At 38.9% G+C, this 18,596-nt stretch overlaps 1 protein-coding gene across 5 annotated transcripts in view; it reads left to right on the plus strand.

Moving 5' to 3' along the window:
• The first annotated feature begins 45 nt into the window (after positions 1 to 45).
• The window catches only part of CCDC186 (coiled-coil domain containing 186), a 35,760-nt gene continuing 17,209 nt past the window's right edge, over positions 46 to 18,596 (plus strand). For 3 of the 5 annotated variants that reach the window (XM_075757845.1, XM_075757848.1, XM_075757849.1), the window contains exons 1-3: positions 46 to 168; positions 14,865 to 15,543; positions 17,928 to 18,054. In XM_075757845.1, the coding sequence (XP_075613960.1) occupies positions 14,879 to 15,543; positions 17,928 to 18,054 (792 nt within the window). In that variant the 5' untranslated portion in view covers positions 46 to 168; positions 14,865 to 14,878. Of the gene's footprint in view, positions 169 to 933; positions 1,065 to 14,864; positions 15,544 to 17,927; positions 18,055 to 18,596 lie in introns of all 5 variants that reach the window. The other 2 variants (XM_075757846.1, XM_075757847.1) reach the window with 2 other exon arrangements.

Here is an 18,596-nt window from a genome sequence, read left to right on the forward strand (position 1 = left end):
CCGCCGCGATGGCCGCGCCCCCACCACGCCCCCCGCTCCGGGGCTGGAGCACCGCCCGCCTCCGCCATCTTTGTTGATGTGTCAGCTCGCCGGGACGGCCGCGGCCGGTGGGGCTAACTGCCGCCATGGGGGAGCTGCCGCCTTCCCTGCCGGCCTCGTAGCGAGCAGGTGAGAGGCCGCGCCGGCTTGGGCTGCGGTGGAGGGCGGGCAGGCAGGCGTGTGTGTGCTGGCTGGCTGGCTGGCTGGCTGGCTGGCTCCCGGCGCCCCTCAGCCCCGCGCGGCCCCGCAGGCGCTGCCGGGTTCCCTGAGGGGGCGGCGCGGGGGCACCCGCGGCCGAGGGGGCCGGGGCGAGGCGGGACCGCTCGGCACTCCTCGGCGGGCTCGGGGAGGGGGCGGCGATGCCGGCGGTGTCAGTGAGCTGCTTCGGCCGCCTCCCGCGGCGTGCCGGAGTCAGCGGGCGGTAAAGCCCGGGGGAGACGTGGCCGCGCCGGCCTCTCGGGGGCCGCGGGGGCAGAGGCAGGCTTCCCCCGGGTGCCCTGCCGCTGCGAGAGGATCTGGGTGTGCGGGTGGGGGCACTTGGCTGGCAGCGGTCGCGCCAGGTCTGCGGATGAGGCTGAGGTTGCGCAGGGAGGAGAGGGGCGAAGTGGCATGAGGTCCGGGGGGGTAAAGACCTGGCTTAGCAGCGCCTTCCGAGCCGGGACCTCCCGAGCGGGTAGCTGTAGCTTCTGCGCTGGCTTATAGTCTCTTTGTTTCTTGACAGCTTTCTTCTCCACGTTACTAATTAGGCTGTCCTGTTTGGTTGGCTGTGTGTTGATTTCACTATGTGGTTAAATAATTCGATAACAAAACCCATCAGGTGTTACACCAGTAAGAAGGTTATTTTTTAGAGCCAGCTGCAGTGTTGCGGTAGAGTACGTGTCCTTGTTTCTGCAGGTGGTATTTGCAAAAGCTGCTTGCCCTTCTAGGTTTGAAAGCAGGAAGCTTGCTTTACTGCAACTTCAGCGAGGTGATTATGATGTAGGCTTGCAGATTTTGGCTCTTGTCCTGGAAAATAGTCTGCACAGGTGAGTCTGATATGGGTATATTTCCAGTGAAACTCTGTGCAGACCAGGAGAGGATCTCTTGTGGAATTGAAATCTGTGTGTAAGATTAGAAATATGGTAGTCTGGCTTTATTGTTGGTTTGCTTTATCTTGTAAAACTGCTTTTCAGAAGTTAAAATGTTGCAAGCAGAATACACTAAAAAAACCCACATGTGACTGGTATCCCAGTATGTTTTGTTGTATAAGGAAATTGTTGAAACAGCATGAGCCACAGCTGCATTTTTATATTGACGAGGAAATGTAATCACTGTAGTTACCAGCTGCTATGAATCCTTATGTTGCCATTGACTTTAGGAGGGGATGGTTAAGGTCTAGAAGTATGAGAAACTAAGTCTGAAAATGTTTCAAGAGACTGTCAATTTGAAATGTCATCCACTTTATAAAAACAAAAAACCTTGTTCTGTATTGCCTTTGAGCCCTTCTCTTCTTTTTCTGAAATTCTTCGATGATCCTTTCTTGACTTGGCTTTAAAACAGTATTTTCTATTGTTTTATAAGACTTGATTTGGGGTTGTTGAGAGAAGTTTGTTGGTATTGTGAGGTTCACTATTTCAAAGTGTTGAGAAAAGGACTGAAGAACCAAATATAGACAGTGGTTTCTTTGATCCTAATTAGCAGGTATGTTGCTAATCACTACCCAAGGCTAATATTAAGTTTCCTGAAACTGGCTTTTTTAAAGAGCTATAGATAAAAGGAAGTGCTTTTCTGGATTTAGTAGTGATATTAGGCAGGAAAAATATATTAAATCAGTAGTCTGCAACTTTTGCTAACATGTGGGCTCCAGTAGGCGATATCCTGTACTTAGTTCTGGGTTGGCTTGTTCTGAACTTATTTTGCTGTTGCCAGAAACAATATTGGAAAGCCTTATGGGTAATTTGTATCTTCAAGTCATAGACCAAGACCCTGCTGCCTCAAATTGAGGGTGAAAATAAAACCTCATCAGAAACAAATCAGTGTCAGAAGAGAGGAGAAAATCGTGACCCTGATTTCAAGAACTACAGGGAATACTGATTTTTTAAAAATGTAATAATATTGTATATAATACTACCTCTGATATTAATTAACAGACATCAGTCTTCTGTAGAGCTTACAGTTGACTCATTCACATCCTTAAAGAATTGAAGTTTTTTTGCTTGTTTGTTTCCAGGGATACTGGAGAAACTCTGTAGGAGAATCAGGTTTGAAAACAGTAGAATCTTACCATCCTCGTGAATGGTGTTTTTCAGCATGCAGTGGTCATGCAAACAGTAATGCCATGATCGGAATTTTACAACCATGTTGTGTGTTCTGGAAACAAGATTTGAAAACAGCCTTTAATACCAAATATGCTGGCATTTTCAATGCCAAATATGTTAAGACCCAAATCTTACCAATACCATGACATTACAATTTCAAAGAAGGTCTGCCAGTGCTCTAACTTTTATAGTGTGAACGAGAGTTACGACGCAGTTACAGGTGGAGAAGACCTGTCAGAGAATGTATGCTTTGTCCAGGTTGTGAACTCAATCATAAATTTAATTTCTTCCCCTCCCTTAAAAGATTCTTGTTTGCACAGGTGATGTTGTCAGTGCGAGAATGTGAATGCAGACAGTGAAGTGGTAGTGACTGACTGGTACCAGCCTTGACATAAGCAGAGTTGAAGGCGTGATGCTAAAATCCTGAAAGGTTACGGTAGTGCTATTGCTGGCATTGCATCGATTGCTGAAGGAGAGACTGGTTTTATTTACTAAGAGTAAGAGTTGTTCTGTACTGAAGACATTCTGCTAACAGAAGATTAGAAGTCTATGTGTAAACCCTGAAGTATCCAAGTCTCATTTGAAGTTCACAGTAAAAGGATGCTGTTTGTTTCCCCCGAGACATGAGCTTCCAACCTTGGGGACTAGTATGACAAGAAATAACACGCTCAAGGTGTACCCCATAGTTTGTGTTGTGATGGGAACAAATCCAGTCCCACTCGTTAAACCTTAACTGATGAACTTTATTTTGGAGTTTTGCTGTTATTTAACTCCATGTAGAGTTAATATGACCATAATATTAACCACTTGCATGAGATCGGTAGAAAACCTAGTGAGGCCTTGAAGGAATTTATACAATATTGCCCAACTGTCTAACTTGTAACATAAGCAAAGAAAAGCAAAAATAAAATTTGAGTAAACCTTGTCTTCTAAAGTACTTGACTCATGTTAAAAGAATTGATAGTAATGCTGAGCTTTGCACCTTGGCACTGTATGCAGTCTGTGTTTCTATAAAGTCAGATTAAAAAAGAGAAAAATAATTCAGATTAAGTATTAAACTTCTAAAAGTAAGGAAATCCTGAGAGTACCCACTGTGTATATGCACCCTTCGCTCCCCGCCCTTCAAGCGTGTGCATCAAAGCAAGTCTTTGTGTGAGTTGAATCAGGGAGCTGTGTCAAGTTATGCCTGAGCTGGAGAACTCTGTGTTCCAGTACACAGCCAGCTTTACCACTTGTCCTGTGAGTCACAGATGTCCTGTCTGTATTGCAGTCCTCTCATCTAGCTTTTCTGTGTAGATGGGACTGCGTAATGTTGCATCTTCCTTCTCAACAATATACTAGGTGATAATCCAATAATCTTTTCTCTAAACTAGAGCAGTATCTTGTGTTCAGTCTTGGGCAAAAGTGAATTAATACTGTGAGAGCTAGTGTAGGTGGGAATCAATTGTCTTTCATTTCCTATATGTATGATCTGTAAATACAGGAAGGCCATCAGTGTATGAGGCCTCATGGCCATCCTCTATCAGTTTTGTATGGAATACAGGCAGTGGTGATCAATTTCATCTCTTCTTAAAGCTGTTCTTTTTCTGACTTCTTCCTAGGTGTTGTGATGCTTTTCAATCCAGATCATCTCCTTTTATTGTGTTTCATCACTTCTAGACTTGGGTGGCTTGCTGCTCTGATTGCCTTTACATGTGGAGATGTACCAAAATGCATTTCAAACAGTCCCTCAGGTTTCATGTTTATACATCTCATGCTAGATTATGTAAAATGTCTGGCTTTGTGGACCTTTCTACCCAGTCCCTTTTGATTTAGTTGAAATCTTTATTTGTCCCTCTACACAGCTGGTATACAATAGAGCTGCTTTTTGTATCTTACTGTGTAGAACAGAACTTCTTTAGCTGAATCTTCATTTCTTTATAAACATCACTTGAAAATAGAATTATCTCTAGGAGGAGATAACTCAAAGGAGTTTCCCTCTTTTGCAGTGTTACCTGGTGGTGTAATGCTTAGTCTGGGAAAGCCGTTTGTGATGGAGTTCTTATGAAAGATATCATGCAAAATACAGATAAGTTGGGTATGAATTGGAAAAAACAGGAAAGTTTGTTTTGCTAGTCATTGTGATGAGCAGTAGACAGTAGTTGAGGATATTTTGCTTTAGAAAGAGAAACAAAAAAACCTCACCCAACAAGTGAAGCATAAAGGTGTGTTCAGTCTGTACAGATTAGTTTAGGTGAAAGTATCATTAGGATTACACTAGAGCTGCTAACACAAACTGTAAGATTTCTCTTCTATTTTATTTTTAGTTGTATTGTCATGTAAAATTTTTAGCAAGGGTTCTTGTGTAATGACAGGTTGGCACTGACTTGGAAAAGTATTTTAGTTTGCTAAAATAATGACTATTGTCTGTTAAGTATGTGAAAGATTCTTGAAGAGATGCATCTTGGGTTTTACAATGAACACCACAACTTTAAGAAGAAAACAACAGTGTCGTACCCCCAAATCAATTATTTCTTTAGCAGTCTTGTTGGAATGTCATTGTACATATGATAGCATGTAAGCTATCCTACAGCTTCATCTCTTACCAAGTGTAATTAGTTGGAAATTAAACCTGAATTGAAATGAAGTGGAAGTTTCTGTGATTCTAACAGTTGTCTGGTTGTTAATGGTTATTTTAATGTCTCTGTCTTAGTATAATCTGTTTAAAGATAATAAAAGTACTTATTACTCTATTGTGATTCATCTAAGTTTATGTTTCTAATATATTTTGTAGCATGATGTTTTAAGGAGAGGAATAGTTCTTTGTGGAACAAACTGTTCAGACAAATAAATTATGGTCTTCCTAATAAATGCAATGGCATTTGTGAAACTTTTTTGCATGTAATTTCTTTAAGTCTTACTTTGGTTGCTGGTTGCTTCATATGGGTGGGACTTGTCAAGAAAACTCTGAAAATCATTATCATTCTCTTCAATATTCTTCCACCAATAAATCCTAATTAACTCCTTGAAATAAAGTCTAACTCCATTGTTACACTGGATTATATTACATCTCATGTTAACACTTGAATTTGCAATTGAAGACTGGCTAAATCACTTGGAGTCTCTTTGTTGCTCAGGAAACCTGCAAGAGGGAAGTGGGTCTGTAACTGAACTGTTGAAATGGTGCTGATGTGCAGTTTTTGCTGTTGTTGGGCTTTTCTGATGAACATCAGAGCTTCATTGAAAAAAGCCTTTTGACTGTTTAAACTTCAGTCATATGTGCCTTCATTTCATAGATGCATTTGTTGAAATGGAAGGCAATATAAAAAAATCTGTTTACCAGAGCCTTTAGTCTATACTGCAGTGATTGGGGAAAGAGTCAACACAATATTGACCTATAAATTATAAATGTGATTTTGTTAAAGTTATGTACTTGTCTTTGCTTTATGAGCCTTAGTAGCTGCTTTCATGAAGAGGGGTGCTTCCAAGTTGATATTCTGCATGAGTGTAATGAACCACTTGTAAAAATCAATTTCTGGATTGGAATTTAATATTACATGTGCTTAACATGAGTGAATAGGAGGCAGATGTTTAAATGGTGGAGTACATATTGATTATGCGTTTCCATGTACACTATAATGTCATATTATTCCTCTTTAAAATCACAGTTACTGATGAATCACAATTTCCAGGGGATAAGGTGTGAACCTGCTATCTCAGGATAGATTTAGGACACTACTGATCTTTCTTTATATAAATTTTTGAAAATCGTGTCAGAAGAAAAGCACATTTTGAAACATACTGTTCAGTATTACTGAATGAAAAGTCAATCCTCAGTTGCATGCGAAGTAATGCTAGATTCTATTCTAGCAAAAAGCTGAAGTTCCAGCTCTTCTCCAAGTTGTATGTTTGCTAAAGAAGGAGAGCTTTTAGTGCTCAGTGCTTTTCAGGTCAAGACATGGTAGAGCGTAAAGACACGTAACGGAAGTTTCATTTGTAGTTGTGTCCAGGAGAGCAGTGTATGCTGGTAGGTCAGGCTGGGCGTCTTGCTGAGAGCTTTAATGGGTAGTTGGAGGGCTGGAGTAATGGGAAAATGACTACACTTTAATTTACTATTAGGTGATTCAGAAAAAAGTTCAATGTTTTCTTTGGCAGCTATAATTCAATTACATTAATATTTTTCTTTTTTTTTTTTAAAAGTCTATCTTTCAGGCCCCCCCAATTCTAGATTTAGCTGTTAGTTTGGATTTATAGTAGCCTTTTTGTGTGTGTGTGCCTTGGTGTTTTTGTTATTTTTATCATTGGATCAGCTTTGAAAGGTTGTTCAACTAAGTTGCTAGTATTACTACCTTAAAATATAACACGTATCAATGAACAAACCTCTTATCTTTGGACAGCTATTGGAAAGCTAGAGTAATTAAACTAGAGGAAACAGTTTCTAGTATCTGTTTAGACCAGCTACAGTTCCAGGTGCCTCAGTGCTCACTTTTCTGTCTGGAGAATTGCAGGTGAACAAACAGGGCAGTCATCAGAAAGCATTACATTTTGAACTGGTTTAAAGGGGGATATAGAATTTTCTGTTCATCTAGCACCTGGGTTATACAGAGACAAACTCTACAACTTTCTAAATGTGTAGGCAAGCTGTATGTCCGCTTTCCTAAATTCAGCTTTGCCAGAACTGGAATGATTTGTAAGCATCTGCATCTTGCACCTCCAGTATGAAAATGAAGCTATGCTTTCCTCACTTTTTTGTGTGAATTTCCAGTGGAGCTTATCTTGAGAAGGTGCCATCTTGAAAAGCAAAATAAAGAGTAACAGCAGCAATTTTGTCAGTTATCAATCCAGTGTGGTTTGAGAGACAGAACCAGGAAATAAGGTGCTCAAATTACCATGTAAAGGGAATTGTTCTGAAGCAATTTGGAGCGGCTTGTTTTCTAGGTAGGTTTTTTTCCTGTAAACATGTGGACTTTGTTTAGGGGTATGCAGTGTTTCCTTAGCAAGTTTACAGCACAGACTACAGTGGCAATGCAACTGTATGAGTGCTGAGGTGACATCCATATAAGAGTGGTGGTAAGGACTTCTAGAAGCTTGGGCTGTTTGTGTTGGTGTCACCAGACTTTTCTGTCACTTAGCTGCTTGCCTGGCCTGGTCATGGTACTTGGGACCCAGCTGACTGTTGGGATCATCTGCCCATGAGCCATGGAGCGCTTCATCACTGCTTTCCTTGTCCCCTACCTGCTGTCTGAAATCCATTGTATCTCTGTTGCAGCTTGGGAGTCATTTTGAGACTGTAGTCTATTACTTAAAGGAAATTTGAGTACTGTGCTGTGACAGATATGAAATGGAAGAGGAAAGAGAATGGCTCTGTAAATTTGCATTGTACTTCTATTTAAAAATGAGCTTGTTTCATATCTTAGAAAACCTATCTGGATGCTTTTTATATATCCAGAGGTTAAGACTGTACATGGTCTTAGCTGATGAGGTGAGAACTGTGTTTTCACTATTTTGTGGATTGCATGCATACTTGTTTGGAGAGTAGATGATTCCCTCTTCATCAGTGTCACTGCACAAGGTCTCTCTTAGGAGCAGAGCTATGAGTGAAAAACATCTACCCAAAGATGATGCAAACCCCTTTTTTTGTTGAAAGGATCCAGCATAAGTGACTTCTACTGGCCATTATATTATATAATGCATGGTTGGATATGTCTGATGTCCAGTGAACTGCATTTACTGTATTAAGTTCTTGTTATTACTCCCCTTTCAGAAGGTTTTGTGCCTCAGAGTCGCTTATCTCAATGCTCTTCATTTTCTTTCAAAATCCACCTTGGTTTGAACAAGTTTTTGTATATGTACACACCCATGAAGCATTAGTCTCTCCTTCCCTTTTTGTCCCTTTCTCTACAGTGTGCTTAAGCTTTGTACCTTAAATATTTTTTCTCTTATAGCAGTGATTTTTATTTCTCGGGACCTTGACCGTCAGTCTGTTTGCCTACAGAACCATCCCAGGCACACACTTCTGTCATTCTTTAATCTGTTTATTGTAAGAGAGCCCCATTGTGATAGTTACTAGGTGACAAGGCACACGTTTTCTTTCTCCCTTATTGTTAGTGAATTCTTTTAGACAGCCACACCTCAGAAAATGCTTCCTATAGTTGTCATTTAATGTTTCTTTGGATGTCATCTCACATATATGTTGAAATTGACTGAAACGAAGTAATTTCCTCTTTCTCCACTATTTACAACATAAGTGTTAATATCTTGGGTCAAGCTATCTATTTCATGAAAATAAACACTAGCATTAATAGTGCATCTGCTTAGGAAAGTCCTGTGTAGTCAGGGATTTAAAAGAATCATGTTTGTGTTCCATAAGAAGATTGAAAAGACAGGCAGTTTGAAATGGCATAATATTGAATTAAAATGTACCAGATCTTCAGTGCCTGCCTGTAATAACAGAATAGCAGGCTATAGCTGGGAAAGATTGTGTTCCTAATTAGATATGTGCAGATTGTAGGAAGCATACAGGGAATTGCTTTCATCATGAATTACCTTCTAGTGGCAGGGAATTAGCAGTACTGGAATGGGAAGGGGAGGGGGAGAATTTTCAACTGGTATAGCAGATAACCTGATGGACAACCACGGGATGAGAGTGTCAACAGCTTCTGTAAAAAGTAAGCAGGTATGTGCTTTTCAGCAGAGGAAAGGGGAGGATTGACTGACAGAGAAACTGCTTTTCTCCATGAGCAGTGAATGGACTCTGAAGTGAGAATTTACTGTTAAAGCATGTATGGAAAGAAACAACTTTGATACTCCTTTTTTTTTTTCATCCCTCTGTCTTCCATCTTTATTGCTGTATTTTCTTTCACTTCATGGCAGGTAATGGGTAGAAAGGGGGAAGAAAAGGAGAGAGGGAGAGAGAAAGGGCTTAAATTTTGATGTTAAAATGATAGGTCTTAGCTGTCTGCTAATACAGAAAAATACAGAGTTCTTAAATTTTCAGACAAAGTGTTCTTCCAGTGAAGTTGAATAGAGGAGTTAGTATGGTGGTTCATGGTATTGCTTGAAATATCTTGTTTGTAATCTTGTTTCTAGAGTTGTACCTGTAGAAGCTATCCACTGCAGGCTTGTGTTCTGACACCTGTGTGTTTGATGTCCTGTCTAACATTATACTTGGCAGAGTGATGCTTAAACAAGAATAATTAACTTTATTACATTGAAAATTAATTCTCATAACCTATAAAAATGTATAGTTGTATCAAATCAGAATTTGAACTAGAGGAGCTTTTAAAATTAGTGGCATGTATCTTCTAGCTGTTAGTTGGCTTTTTATTTCTGCAGGTAATTACTATGGCTTTAGTCCAGGAACTAAATATTAATGACTGATCACATACTTTCTTATACAGTTATTTATGTAGCTTAATAAATCTTGGATTAATAAACAGTCAAATTAGTGTTCAAATATGGTATCAATGGCTCTTCTGGAAATTCTGTTTTCATTTCACTGTAAAAATTAAATTATAAACAAGTACCTAATTATCATAATTATCATAGCAATGACATAGTACCATTATTAGAGTTTTTATTCCAGAAATCCCACTAACGTGATGTAGCACAGTACATACTCAGCTTGCAAGACTGAGACCAAATCTTACTTAAGTTACTTGACTTGTCTGCTTAGCAGATTGATTTAGTAGAACAAGTTAAAACTATGGTCTTACATACTGGTAGTTTGCAGAGCAGATCTGTACTGTTAAAATAGCTAAGTATTAAACATTATTGGACTTATTTTTTAATAATTTAAAATTTGAGATAGATTAGTTGCAGACAATAGAATGTAAGTGGAAACACCCAGATAAATTCTAGTGGCTTGTACATTTTATTCATCTAAATTTTACCTTTTTATATGCAATGATTCTGCAAGATTTTTTTATATGTTCATAACTTCATATCAATGAATAACCTCTGAGGCCAGGGCTGAACAAACACTTCAGATGACTGCTACTGAAGGTCGCTAGAAGAAATAGCTTTTTCTTCTTGTCAAGGTTTTCAATGTTCTACCTAGATAATCAATACTTACATTGTATCAGGTATTTCATTGAAGAGCTTAAATGAATGATTGTCACACTTGTTCTTATTTTTACCACTTGATTAGCAGTTAATAGAGGATGTTTCTATTGTGTAACAAAGTGATTGGGAAAAAAAAAAAAGCTATTTCCTGTGGTTTTGCTTTCCCTTACATGTTTGTGAGACATTTCTGCCTTAAAAAGTTGATGTGCTGTCTACTCATTGTGTTGGCAGGCTCTCCGCTCCCTGCTTTTGATTCCAGTCAGTTGTGCTATCAGCAATTTCAGAGATAAGCACACCTTGGTTACAGTAGCATGAGAAACCTTTGCCACTACTAGCAACCCTTTCCAGTACTAGCCTTGAATGTTGTGTGTCCTGTGGCTGCAGTTGAACTACTTCTCCAAGTAATGTAATATTTTAAAATGGAAATTGTATGTGCTCATGCAAATTAAAACTTAATTTTTGTGAATACTGCAAGATAAATGAGGAAATGTATGCTCCTTGCTTCTTTGAAGAACACATCTATGATGAGGAGAAGTGTTTGTTTTAACAACAAAAAAGGCAAAGTTTTGGGTTTGAAGGGTACAACTTGTCTATATGTGTGTTTGTGTTCCTCGTTCTCTGCTACTCACATCACCACGTTTTGAATTGATGAGTTTCCACTTGCTTTGTTTTGTGTTAGTACATTGTTGGGAAACAGAGACAGCTGTCTCCTTAGCTTTAGAGTAGGGGCAGGAAAGTGTGGTAGTGTCAAACTCATTGTGAGCTGTAAAACTGAGGAGGACTGGTCAAACCAGTTGCGTGAGTGCAAAGAGTCCTGTCCCAGCAGCAGAAAGTGTTCCAAGCCAGTGACAGAGAGCTTTCCACGTGCCATGGTAGATGTGTGGCCATCTCACAAGGTGGCTGGTTATTCAAGGTATGCAGGCAGGCAGGCTTGGGCTGGGCTAATCTCAAAGCAGTAATTTGAGAAGTTCCTACCCTGGGTGTTTTAAGTTGATTTGCTCGTGATTACATCCTCCTATGGTATAGGCAGCAAAAGGGACATACACTGAGGGTGAGACAAACATCCCACAGAAGGGACTGAGGAGCAAGCATCTGCCTTATTGTTCAAATGATGGTCAACCCTGAGGAAGGAGCAGAGCAAACGGTTGAAGGTAGAACCTTAGGAAAACAGTGCAAGGAAGTTGGCCAGTGCTCACTTGGCACTTTGCTATCACTCAACATACCATATGCTTGTCTGATGCATAAGCAACATATCACATAAAACAGTTCATCTGCTTGAGTCAGGGTCTGCCTTTTTTGATTGCTTTTGACACCTCCTGAAGATGTCATAAAAGACACTAAGCTATTTTGTTTTCTTAATGCAGTATTTTGGAAGAGAGTGATACCATAAGCCTAGTACTTCCCTGATTTAGGAAGAGTCACTTGTAAGGATGAGTAGGATGATAGAAGGATATGCATATCATGTCCAAATGTTATTTGGGGCTTGCTGTATTTGTATGTTCGATGTAAAATATTAGTATGGTTCATTTCAACTAGCTACTGCTAGGTTGGCAATGTTGATTGTTTTAAGCTCCTTTCCCACAAAACCTTTTGCTTACAAAGCAGGAGCCTTTTCTTTAGTATCATTACTGCAGTTTTCTGTCTCTGGCCTTAAAGGAGGTATCTGCTATATTCAGTTGCTTGAGGTAGGCACAACAAACTTTGGATGTTCAAGGGACTTTTAAATGTAAGTATGAACTTGCATCGACATCTGCTCCACGTCATTTCTTTGTCTGGATATTTCTGATGTGAAGATAAATTGTGATCTTATAGTGAATTGTTAAATTTTATTTCTGTTTAAAAGTTAGTAAGTAGAACATGAAAACTATTACTATCCAGCAACAGTGGCGGGGGGGGGAGAAATCTGCTCAGGTCATGAACAGATTCAGATAGGTTTGGGCATATAGATCTAAAATCCAGTGTACTAGAATCAGAAATGCTGTGAACATTCTTAGTGTGGTAAACTATATTCTGGGTACCATTGCAAATTAGAGTAGGTCTGCAGGGAACACTGAATCATCATAATTTACTTTTCATTGCTTTAACCAATTTGTATAGTCACTATTCACATTCCCCAGGGATTTGATACAAAACCTACGCTTTATTTATGATTGATATGAAGTTGTGGCATTTTATTGCTATGCAACTAATTAAGTTACGCAAATAATTGTATTTCTGCTTCCATGTAGATGAATCTTTCTCTGTAACGTTATTTCACAGTATTATTTACAGAAGGAAGTAACACAGTAAGATGAGTGTGTGGATTATAAGGTACCTGTGACAAGAGGGAATAGATACTAGAAGGTTAATTTTTCTTCCTTTTTAACTCCATCATTTGCAATTTATCTTACGGTTATTGACTGTATTAAATGTACCAGTCTCAAAACATTATGTTTTTTAACAGCTTTTTATGAAGTAGGAATCAGTGTGTTCTGCTGCTACGAAACTGAATGTTTTTTCTTGCAGTTACCTTCATTCTCTTTGCTCGCAGATTGAGATGCTCAGTGGAGGTTGTTTCTTCTGTTGTTTGTTTTATTTTAGAATAACAGTAGTAAGGTGTGAACTTTCATTACTAGCAGAAGTTATCAAAAAGTAAATAGGTACCAAAAGAGCAGTTGTTTTGGCTGCACAAACCAAGTGGATGGGTTTGTTGGCTCCAGTGTTGACCCAAGCATAAATTGTTTGAAGCAAAGGGCAATTGGGAATTTTATTAACGTCAGAGAAGATCTGTTTGTAAAATAGGGAGCTATCGCGTATAAACTCTCACGCTCACTATCTCTATTCTAATTCGTAGTTTTCCTTAGAATTTGCTTTCTGCTGCCTGTTGATTTGTACTAGTTTAGGGGCTGTAGCATTGAGGATTTTGCTTTGAAACCAAAAAGGAAAAGTGGTTTGCTTGTTAGTTAAAAATGTATCATTGTCATTTGATGATTTGTGGCTGCTGTCCAGTTGTCACATGTTCCCTTTCGTCCTCTCAGCCCTATGCTTTCCTCTTGTTGATTAACTGGCAGCTGTAGTTCAGCTGCTGGTTTCAGATACTAGTGGTGGGGTTTTTGTTTGATGGTGTTTAATGGTAGAAAGAGGTGGGTTGAGGCTGCTGCTTTTTTCCTTATCTGATTTTTATACCTAATGGAGAAAGGTGATAGTGATAGCAATTAGTCGCAGACCTAATGGGATTCACGTGTCCCTCAGTTTTAGCAGTGTAAGGCCGAGTATGAAGTGTTGGTTAAGGCAGGACGCTGGAGGAGGAGAGCCAAGCAGCACAAAGTGTTTCCTTTCAGACTGTGTCAAAGTGCAGGGCCTGGAGCATGTAGCTGAATGACTCGGCCTGTGTGACTGTGTAAGAGAAGGCTAAACAAATGAGAAAACAAGTATGAAAACAAGCTTGGTGTTGCAAGATGGCAAAGTTACTGCTTCATTTGAGATAACTGTTGGAATAGCAGAGTTGAATTCATAAATGAAAAAATTTGCCTTCTGTTTTTAAATAGTTTCATTTATCCCATATTGGGGGGGTAGTGTTGCATCTAAAAGTTATGACTGCTGTAATGAATTTCTTCTAATGGAAATGTCATAAGGGCTTCTTGTGCTTGCTAAAAATGCCATCAGTCTTTACAGACACCTGACCATCTGGGATGCCTGAAAAAGAAGATACAGCATTATACCCAGGCTCTTCCATAAGTGTTCTGGCTATTTGGATCTCAATATGGTGTCCTAGTAGAACACTTTCTGCATAGCTTTTCAACTCAAATGTTTGTTCTGCAAGCTACTTTTTGAGAGAGCAAGTCTGCCACAGGCCATCTGTGCTCTTCCAGCAAGGGATTTTGGCTCCTTGAAAGCAGATGGGGAAAAAGAGAATCTCACCCCCATTCTCTCCCAGTTCCTTCCTTTAGGTTGCTGGGTATGGATACATTTTGCTGTATGGGTGGTGGGTGAGGACGTGACAGTAAGGAAGTTGAATATTCTAGCTGGATGAGGGAGTCACCCTATATTATAAAAAATAGTAAGTCCAGACATACTGTTGCTTTCAAATCATCTATAAGAAAGTGAAAGCTGTAAGGCTCTAGATTCTTACGGGTTTTTTAATTATTTTGTCTGAAGTGTTTTTCAGAGGTGATCACTTGGATTTTTTATGAATTTAAATAATATAGAATTATTAATTCTAAAAAGCTCTGGGGTTTTGTGGGGTTTTTTTGTCTTGGCATTTACTATTCCACTGCTTCCTATTTGCTATCCTTGATTTCTCACTGTCTTTTAGAAAATCTTGTATTGGACCATTTACTTAAAAGTCAGGCTGGAAAAATCAACAAACTCTGCATAACACTTATGTATCTAAATATTTTTGCTCTTTGAATTTTACTTTCCTGTAGTCTGTCTTTCTTCTCTCTCAATCTTTTTTAATTTTGATTTTGAATATAATATGTGGTGTAATATGAATTCTACTTCTAGATTTCCGAAGGAAAATGATGGAGGGATATTTACCAGAAATGCAAAGCACGCTGGAGCCAGTCCATCTGTCAGATGATGCCTCTTCCAGGTCCCCAGATAACCAGAAGTGTGATAAAACATCTGGAGTGAAGGACTGCTCAAGCATCAGTTATCCTGGAAATGATGCTGGTGTCTTGGGAAAGGAATCATACCAGGATTCAACAGTTATTGGCATAAACAACAATGGGGCCCTGGCAGAAAGACAGGAGCAGCAGTGTGGAGGGGCAGACTGCTGTGCCAATACCTGCTCCGAAAGGAAGGTAGAAGGCTCCACAAAAACAGAACATATATCTAGTGAAGAATTTGAACAACAAGATCCCAAAACTAATCAGACAGAACAATCATTGATGGAAATACTACAGGAGCTAAGGGAGGAGTCTGACTTTGTGAAAAAATCTAGCAATAAAATCTATTCAGAAAGCCCTTACGACACAGACTGTACAAAGAAGCTTATTTCCACAATACATCATACTTCCTCACAGGAGGATTTGCTAAAGGAAATAGAATCTGAACTCTTATCTACGGATTTTTCAAAGGAACGAAAATTCCCAAATGGTGTGCAGAAGGGTGAACATGCCTTTGCCGTGTTTGAAAAATGTGTGCAAGACAAGTACTTGGAGCAAGAACAAACTATAAAAAAGTGAGTATTTGAGTATGCTGATCACGATTGGAGGAATATACTGAACAATTTTGCCTGTGTTGTGTGCAACTGCATACAACATTCTCGTGTGAGACAAGTAGTCTCTTGTGAGTTGTTGTAAGGACAGTTAATGAGCTTTTTAAATTATGTTCTTCAAGTGAGGAATTATTTTTACTTGTGGTATGTACTTATAAATAAAAATGTGTGCTTAGATCTCTGCATTCTTGTGGAATTTGGCAGGAACTGACTAGCCAACTGTTCAGTTGAATAGCCTGCCGAAGTCTAGAATTACTTAAATACTGTAAAAGTAATGGTGATATAAAAATAGTCCAGGATTCATTCAGTCCATATATGTCTTTGGAGAAACGAACCTTTGTAAATACTAACTCCTCCTCTGTACGTTTCATTTGAGTTTGAAATTTCTTACTTCTTTTTCAAGTAGTGTTCAGTTTCCTGTCATAATCCAGCAAAGTTGCTAATCAGTTGAGATCTGTTTTTTGGAAATGTCATATATAAACTACTGTCTTACCACATTTTATAGGAAGGCTATGAAATGCATACTTATAAACTTTGCTGTAATAAACTGGGCTTAATAGTTCTATCAGGCAGTACACTACATGAAGAATATTATAGTCATCAAAAGCCAGTTCATTGCTTGATTTCTTGATTCCCCACTTGGTGTTTCACATTCTGTTACCACTTTAGAAATGTTTTTTGCTAACAAAATGTAGCCTCTAACTTCAAGGTTATTCCTGCTTGCAGAGCTGGAAATGAGTGTCCTACTTCTTATGTAAGCACTCCGATACCATGGTATGGGAGGACATCAAAAGGAGGGAAACCAGGCAGAGGGAGAGATGCCCAGTAGGGAAAGTATTCTCTTTCACCTCACCAGTTAAACTCTGACAGAAATCATAAGTGTGAGGAAAGTCAGTTGATGACAGGAAAGCTTGGGAATCCATAGTTTGACATTCAATAATTAGGGAGGAGGAGAAGTGGGAACCTGAAGTGGTCGATGTGTAGTCTGTTGTAATTCCAAGAGATTGTAAGTTAACAAGTTATTTGGGTTTTACTTGTTTACAGTAAACTGAAAGGCAGGTCAGTGTTTTCAGCTATGGACCAACTACTTTCTTAGTGACAAATGTTTATATAGATATATGTATATATTATGTATACATACAGAAAGTTTTTTATATAAACATGTCTTTAGTCTCTTTCTTTCTTTCTTTTTTTTGCCAGCTGCTATCCCAGCTGTACCCCTTTAACTCTTGAGGACTCACCTCGAGCGTAAAACTGCTGTGGAACATTTTATGTTTGGTCCAAAGGGCATTCTAGGTTGGGTTGATTTTGTCCTTTAGTTTATGATCTGCAGAATTTCTTGCAACATTGCTCAGGAAATAGCCCAGTTGTCTCCTGTGATCAAATCTAAAACATATAGGTGAGCAGAAATTGTGTGAATTAAGAATTTGTAATCCTGGAATATTCATTAAGAGATTAAAAAACAGATCAGAAGTGTTAAGCTGTATTTAACTGATGGTTTTGAATTCCTTGTAATTTAGGAGACTAGTTTGTTCAGAGAATGAAAGTATATATGTAAAGGGATATTTAAATACCTTGTTCAGGTAAATGCATGCCTCCCACAAATTTGTGCAATTAGTGGCCTAAAATATCCACCATCTAACTCTATCTTCAAACACTTAAATACATTTGAGACTCTGTTTATTCAGCAATTTTGACAATGTAACTTCTGCATTTTATGTGTAACAATGTTCTGTTGTAATGGTAGAAAGTTGAACTAAGTACATGTCAGCTTCAAACAGCTGAGCTGCAAAGGAGCAAACTATTGCTAAAAAATTGAACTTTATAAGAAGTATGAGCATAGACACTATTGTAGTTATGTACCTACTTAAGACTTAAAAAATCAGGGGTCCATTTCTTACCAGGTTGTGAACTTCAAGGGCTACTCTGTGCAATCCGTGAAATGAATTGCAATGCCTGTGTTTTCAGACGTTTGGCTGGCTGAGCTATCTGACTGGAAGCCACTGTCTTACAAGTACCTTAAAATTGTTAACATTTACAGTTCTGTAGTTGCATAAAGGTACCAAATGTCTCATGTCATCATGGACCATAACAACCCCAAAATGCTGGGAACAAGCGCTTTCCTCACAAGGAAGATGCTGCTTGCTGGTTTGGAGTTAAGTTTCACATGCACAACATTCTCTTTTGTTTTTGTAAGGCTCTCATGGATTTCATTAGTGTTTCTGGCTTTAACTCTCAATAAAATTTGTAGATCAAAGAGCAAAACCCATATATCTCAAAATTAAAAACAAACAGAGTACTGATGTACCTTGGTTTTCATTTCTTTCTTTTTTATTTTTTCTTTACAGATTGATTAAGGAAAATAAAAAACATCAGGAACTGATTTTGGAAATTTGCTCAGAAAAGGACAACTTAAAAGATGAATTGAAAAAACGAACAGAAACAGAAAAGCAGCACCTCAGCATTATTAAACAGGTACAGATAACAAAACAGAAGTGCTGGTTAGTATCTCACCTGTCTACATGTAACTATTGCCACTGTTTAACAAGATGTCCTTGGTAGCATAGAGGAGAAGGAAGCAATGCCCACGCTTTGTATCCTAAGCCTTCTAAGAGGATAGATCTGCTCTTCCATTCCAAGAAATATTATTCAGTAGTATTATTGGCTGAAAGCGTTTAGTGTCTTTGGATAAACTCACTGTCTAGATTCAGATCACTTAAGTGGTCCATATCTGGGAGTCTCTCTTAGTCAAGAGAGTTTCTGTTTGGTGGGTTGCCGTGGTGGGTAGGCTGTGTGTACCTTGGCTTCCTGCTGGAGACACTGCATGTTCAAGGCCTGTTAGGTCTTTTCACAAAAAATGACAAGTTCAGTCTTTTGTCCTGATAGGATTATTTATTTCTTATATGTAGTCATAAAGGAGACGTTATGCAAGTGTTTTATCAAGCCCGATTTCTTCTTAATTTGTCATCTTTATCCTCTGTTGTTTAACTACTGCATCTGCTAATAAAGTGGGTGGG

Source organism: Balearica regulorum, chromosome 7 (assembly GCF_011004875.1).
Source record: "Balearica regulorum gibbericeps isolate bBalReg1 chromosome 7, bBalReg1.pri, whole genome shotgun sequence".
Taxonomy (NCBI): Eukaryota; Metazoa; Chordata; class Aves; order Gruiformes; family Gruidae; genus Balearica; species Balearica regulorum.